We start from the raw sequence: 6,454 nt of genomic DNA on the forward strand, positions 1-6,454 counted from the left end.
TGTTACGAGCTGGGTATGATTTATGTTTGCCTTGGACATTCCATTTTCTTTTCCCTGGTTTAGGCTTCAGGCACACGCTTGCATCGCTGGAGGCGCCATAACACTGACCTCATCCTAGCATTAGACACCATGAAAGCAGCATGCTTGGGACTAGGTCCGTAGCGCAGTGATCTAACCTGCCGGTGGTAGCCAGCACATGAAGAACCCAAGCTTGGCATTGCTTTGGCTTGCTGCAAGGTTGGTAATTATTCCCATGAAAATTCACATCTGACGTGGTCAGAAGCATGAAGCTCAGTCTTTCTGCAGTAAGAACAATAACCACACAACAGCAACAAACCCAGAGTAGGACTATGAACTTGACTTCTGTCACAGTAGCTTGTTCACTCGATTCCCATGGCACCCTAACGATGGCAAAGTCTGAAGACCAACATTGAAGTTTATTCTCTCATTTCATCACGATCCCAACTTCCTTTATTTTCGAGTCCAGTCAGCTTGGGAAGTTTTGTTGTTTCATTGGAAGATTTTGATTTGGGGCCCACTGATTTTTATACATGCCTCACGAAAATTTCTTACGAAGGCCTCACAGTGGTCTTCCTCCAGAACAGATGTTGTAAGGTGATTTCAATTTTAGACACCTAAAAGAGAACATTGGTTTCCGTGTGAATTGGACAGCTGCTCGTATGGTTTATTGAGAATGATATATATGCTCTGGTACAACAGTTGCTCTTGGTTCTCCACGCAGGTCCCCTTTCCCCACTGGTGGGCCCATCCCCCATTGGCTATGCACATTAACTGGCTCAGAGCAAGATCCTTCTCCAGAGGATTGCCCTTGGCCAACAGAACACCTAGCCTGAAGATCCCTGGGAGATTCCAAGCTCTCACCTCCTTTCCCATGCTACCCGTACCCTTTCCCATACTGCTACCCATGCTTGATGACACAGAGCACTAAAACCAAGATCCCTCACCTTCTTGGGAAAGGTCTACTGTGCCATCCATATCCTAGATCTCCCTGTGGAATCCAGCTGAGGCCACGTCTTTGCTCACTGTCTTCCTCTGCTCTGGTTTTCCTTACTCCATTACAGGGTTCACCTTTAGAGCACTCCCTCAGCCAATGACTTGCACAAGAATCCCCATCTTAGGTTTTGCTTCTAAGGAACTTGACCTCAGACAGCTGTCTTGTTAGCATTAAAAGGCCTGACTTCCTCCCCCCCCCCCCATTCTTGGTCTCTTAGGCAATTGATGTAACAGATTTTATCTCAATTTATCTACAATTGACATAACAGAGGTTATTCTAAGATACAGTTATTAAGCAAGCAAACCTTTTCTTATTTTGCACACTCAGTCTTGGTCATTTTAAAAACGACAACTTACTTAATAGGCTACAACAAAGGAAATGTGTTTGTGCTTTTTCCTTTAATGTATCACATTATTTCTTGACTTTTTCGAAGTTACATGGATTTCAGCAAAAATCACCAGTGTGGATAAAATAGAAATTAGAACACACAAGTAACTTATACTTGTGGATCAAGCTTATTGTCTTAGGTTTTTAGCAGTAGACAGAATCTCCTGTATAAACACTCAGCGGATGTCTGAAAAGAAAGTGGCCCATGTTTGTCATCCATTTTCATTCATTTAATACTCATTTCTAGAATTGTTCGTTCAACACATATTTGCTGGGTGTCTACTGTGTGCCAGACATGGTATTTATCACTGATACATAACTGTGAACAAGATACACTTAATCTCTACTCTTGTGGGGCTTGCTGTCCTCCTTACTCATAACTTCGACGTAGGCAGAGAGACGAGGTTGAAGGGAAACTGTAAATTGGAGCTATTCTATTGCAATTGCAGGTAGATTTTTACTGCTTGTCTATGTTTATAAGAAAAAGCACCAAAACAAATCTATGTAGGAAGTTGCCAAATTTGCCGCCATTTTTCACTAAAAAATTATACATGTCAGTGTTTGGTACGATGTAGGGGCTCCATAAATATTCATTAAGTGAACAAGTGCCCAGTGACTTCATATTTTTTTCATACCTCTTTGTTATGTAGCAGTAAAAAATAGCAAGAAAACCACTTAATAATAATCCAACACCAATCCCAATTGCAATGTATTTTTCATAAGAATCCACAGCATATGAAGTTAAGGTCAAGTGTTCACACCGTTCTCCAGTATAACCAGTAAAACACCTTTAAAGAAAAAAAAAAAGAAAAGAATTATAATTTGAAAACTCAGAGTGATAGAAATTCAAAGAAATGGCCAATTTCAAAGAATGACACATTTCAATAAAAAGTAAGTAATTTAAAGAGGAAAACACCAAATGGAAGCCAACTGCTAAATGTATCGAAGAAGCTATGTATTTTACAATAATCAATTCATTAAAGCCCCGTAGTAATGTAACTCCCCTCATTGGTAGAAGGGAAAGGTAGCTGCTTGCATGAGTTGATCCAGAAAATTATTAACCTACTCTTTCGTAGGAGATTGCCCAGAAACCAATGATCATAAAAATAGTACTTAATTGTTCTAGAACTTTATATTCCTGAAGTGTTTTTGCTATAGCCTATTTCATCTCATCCTGTAATCAACCCCGTGAAAACTCAGAATCCTCTTCGCAGGTTGCTAAAACACACGTTTGCATTCAGGAGTCTTGAGGTAGGGCATAAGCTTCTGCATTTCTGACAAGCTCCCAGGTTACACAGAAGCTGCTAATGTGGGAACTGTATTTTTGAGTAATGTGGGTTAGGTAGTTTGGAAAAAGACTCCTTAGATATTAAATATAGTGAGTCATGTTCAGATGATGTACCCTTTTTGCAAGATAAGAGAGAGGTGTGTGGAAATGTACTAGGTGAAACACATAGAAACACTAGGTGAAACACAAATGCATCTCCTCCCATCTCTAGGACTTGGAAAGCTCTTTGCAATTACCTGCAGATGGCTTTTTCCAGCTCATGGTGGAATGCACAAACACCATTGATGCAGTAACTATTGTGGTCTTCCAGGCAAGGATGTGAGAACTTCAAGGCTATGGGCCCTTCTGTGTAGTCAGCTAGGAGAAGGACATACAATATGAACAGATGAAGGGGGTCACACTTTTATAGTAGGTTTGTTACACACGTGTAAAGAGACCTTTAATTTGAAGAATATTCTTTGGGTGCTCTGCCATTTAAACTATTGGCTGATTCCAACAGCAGGCTATATTCACAAAGGTTAGGTTAATATCATTTGGACACATCACTAATTAATTAGGGGATGGAGGTGGATTGATTGTTCTATTCTCTAGAAGCTACATAATAAGGTAGAGATACAAGGTGGCCAAAAGGTGGCAGCATTGATTCTCATTTTAGCAGGCTGTGTTGAGCAAGTCTCCCCAAAAGTATGCCCAAATACGAATAAACGTAGAAGATCGCACCCAATTTTTTATTCTCCCCTTTACACCCGAGAGTCAGCACTTAGGAAACTTGGATTTACAGAGCTAATGAACTTGATTTCTCTTCATTCCCCCAAAGAAGACGAGAATTGCCTGCTTCTTCTTCTGTGGACTACCACTGAGAAGGTAACTGCAAAGGAAGCACTTCAGTGCCGCATTTCAGAAGAGGCATTGTTATGACCTATACAAGAACCAGAAACAAGTTATGGCTCAAGCTTCACATAGTTGAGACAACATCTTTGAATATTAATTGGCAATTTTACTCAGTTAAAGATACATTACCAGACAGTGGGAAATGCCCTAGAAACAGAATGAGAAAATCTGGGTTTTGACTTCTAACACTGTGCAATTGACCACATCTGGCAAAACTTTTGTGCTCAAGTGTCCAGAAGCCTCTGCATGGGAAGCTTCCTCTTGGGAAGCTGTGTTTTGGCAAAACGAATACATTTCAGGATGTTTACTCCTCATTCCCTGATATACTGAAGACATATACCTATGTCACCCTTGGGGTATATTCAGTGGGGATGACACTTGGTTAAAGCTGCACAATTGGGTCCTTTTTGGTAAAAATTTAATTACCGATCTTTAAATTTGTCCCAGGCAGAATCAGTAGTGTTTTATTTTGTCATTATTATGAATAAACATACCTCCCCGTCTTTAGTTATCATGTTATATCATATTTACCTTTGCTAAGTAGATTCACAGAATCCTACTTATTTGTTTTAAGGGGAAAAAAATCTAAAAAGGCATGTATTTTTTATATTGAAAATACTAAATCTTAGGTACTAAGCCACCAATAAGACACTGTGTCATACAACTCCATGTCGATTAAGAACACACAATATTACCTTAAAATTTGCCTTTATCTTGTTGAGTGTGGTGTTGTGAATCTAGCGTCTCATTTTAATAATTAACTCTCAGCCCGTGAGAATTTCCCATGATAAACTGGGCTAGGTTCTTCCTGCTTCAAGACTAAATTAATTGAATTAGCCAAGCCTGAACCAGGATTTGCTAGGAAATGTGAGAACTGGAAGATACCTCCAAAGAAAGAATGTGCCAGAGAGACTCCTCTTTCCTCTAAAAAGAATAGTAGTTTTAAGTTTATGAAAAATTTCCTAAGATACTGGATGCAGATGTTTGGAGTAAATTTAAAAATGGAAAAACTGAGGTTCTCTATCAAGAAAGCAAAGGACAACTGTAGAGATGATATACTTGATCCCCTGTTTTCCATTATTACTATCTGTAACTTGGAAATCTTGCCTTGTATTTCATTTTTAAGGACGTAAGAAGGTGGTGCTGTGTGCACTGTTCCCAAGTCAATCACTGAGAGGAAAGTCTACTTGAATTTTCTACCGTATTATCTTCCAATGAAGATCTTTTCCTCTTTGCTCAGAGGCTCAGAAGACATGAAGACGTTGGCTAAAAATGATCCTAAAGCTCACACGGAGTTTGTTTTGCAAACGGATGGACATTTAAAACTCAAACTGGCAAAATATTTTAAGTAGATGTTTTAATTTAATTTAAAATTATTGGTAAAATGAGGCATGTTGAAATATTACTATCTTTCATATTCAGAAACAAAGTATCTGACATGATCTTCTTTTATTTGCCTGGCTCTGAGCATAAGCTATGGCGTTTCCTCTGTCCTGTCACATCACCAATCTTCACAAGAGGGGGTGGTGATTTGGGTGAGAATCATAACCACCCGGTACACAGGTCTTGGCAGGTAACAAACCTTCCAAGTTCACCTCTGAGAGTTCAAACAGGTCCGAAAAAAATACTGATGCTCAACAGCAGCCAGAAGCTATTCTAATAATAACAGTAATAGCAATAATACAGGAAAAGAAACACACCATCACCATAACAACAAAAATTGGGTACACGTGATTAGGAAACAGAGCATATGTTAAAACAACAACAAAAACCCCCCAAAACAAAACAAGAAAAATGATCTTTCCAAAGATGGATTAAGTCTTCGCCTTGTCCTAATTTCTTCGGCTGCAAAGTCATAGTCACAGATTAAAATATGATACCAAAATATCAGTCATCAAAAATGCCCAAATGGGGACAAACTGCCTCGGGACACAAATGGATTATTGGGGACCAAGCTGGAGTCAAGCAGAAGGCAATTTTTAAAAGGCATGTCTTTGCTCGCACTTTTACCTGTCACGTCTATTTAACAGCATCCTGCTTAAAGAGTTGAATGTCTAATAATAAAATGCACATTAAAAGATTTCCAGTGTTGCTTTTGATCACAATCCAAATTTCTCTCAAAAGGTTAAAAAAAAAATCACTGAAAATACAAAAGTGTGAAGAAAATACCTTCTGTTTTGTTAACTGTCCAGTTACTTTGCTGGGTTGTGTTTGAAGGTGTTCCAGTCACGGCTGCCTCTTCAGTCAATGCTGTCATTGCTATATGAAGGGGTGGGGGGGGTGGGGGGGGGAGGGAAAGCATGTTTAGCAGGTGAGCCTCCTTCTATGTGCAAGCAACAGATGGAAAGTTATGGACAAGCAACAGATCAAAAGTGATTCTTACTCTGCTTATTCTCACTTTTGTTCTTTTCCCCATCGATGTACATTTGAAAAGCATAACCTGATTAGGACAGTTTCCCGACAGTTTCTCATCCATACCTACTTCCCCGACTACCTTATCATTCCAGAAAATAGAAATACATTCATTTTTCAGAGCACGTGGATTCATTTATATACTAATTCAATCGCAAGGATGCTATGGCATAGTGGTTAAAATGTATCAACTGCTCTTCGGTTACAGAAAGCAAACATACAGGTCTCAAAAAAGGGGGTAGCATAATCTGTTAGGAGTCTGTATTACAGAATAAAACTCAATTAATTCACAGATGGCTTGTGCTGTTCTTTGTCGTGAAGAACGACGGTTAAAAGCCAACTTCTCACTAAAACAGAACAAATCCTATTCATAGTTTACATTGATACAAAATTAACAAGACAAAACCAAACTTCCTACCTTTGAATAAGAGATAGACTGATATTGGCACTCCGAAAGCCAT

At 39.1% G+C, this 6,454-nt stretch overlaps 1 protein-coding gene across 5 annotated transcripts; it reads right to left on the reverse strand.

The window, feature by feature from the left end:
• Positions 1-389: 389 nt before the first annotated feature.
• Positions 390-6,454, reverse strand: EPGN (epithelial mitogen). 5 transcript variants are annotated; one of them, XM_030311934.1, is made up of 5 exons: positions 6,412-6,454; positions 5,778-5,840; positions 2,927-3,047; positions 2,164-2,190; positions 390-635 (listed from the first exon to the last, which is right to left on the reverse strand). In XM_030311934.1, the coding sequence occupies exons 1-5, from the start codon at positions 6,452-6,454 to the stop codon at positions 581-583; spliced, it is 309 nt and encodes a 102-aa protein (XP_030167794.1). In that variant the 3' UTR covers positions 390-580. The 5 variants fall into 5 exon arrangements, with proteins under 5 accessions (XP_030167794.1, XP_030167792.1, XP_030167791.1 ...); XM_030311932.1 differs by having other exon boundaries at positions 5,751-5,840; XM_030311931.1 differs by having other exon boundaries at positions 2,038-2,190; positions 5,751-5,840.

The sequence above is a fragment of the Lynx canadensis genome, chromosome B1 (assembly GCF_007474595.2).
Source record: "Lynx canadensis isolate LIC74 chromosome B1, mLynCan4.pri.v2, whole genome shotgun sequence".
NCBI classification, from domain to species: domain Eukaryota; kingdom Metazoa; phylum Chordata; class Mammalia; order Carnivora; family Felidae; genus Lynx; species Lynx canadensis.

Coding starts and splice junctions, on each gene's coding strand:
- EPGN (XM_030311931.1), bottom strand. CDS start 6,454: ATGGCTTTCGGAGTGCCAATATCAGTCTATCTCTTATTCAAAG. Junction 2,191..2,926: donor CTGGAAAAAGCCATCTGCAG/GTAATTGCAAAG, acceptor TTTTCTTTAAAG/GTGTTTTACTGGTTATACTG. Junction 636..2,037: donor TACTGCTACATAACAAAGAG/GTATGAAAAAAA, acceptor GTTCTCTTTTAG/GTGTCTAAAATTGAAATCAC.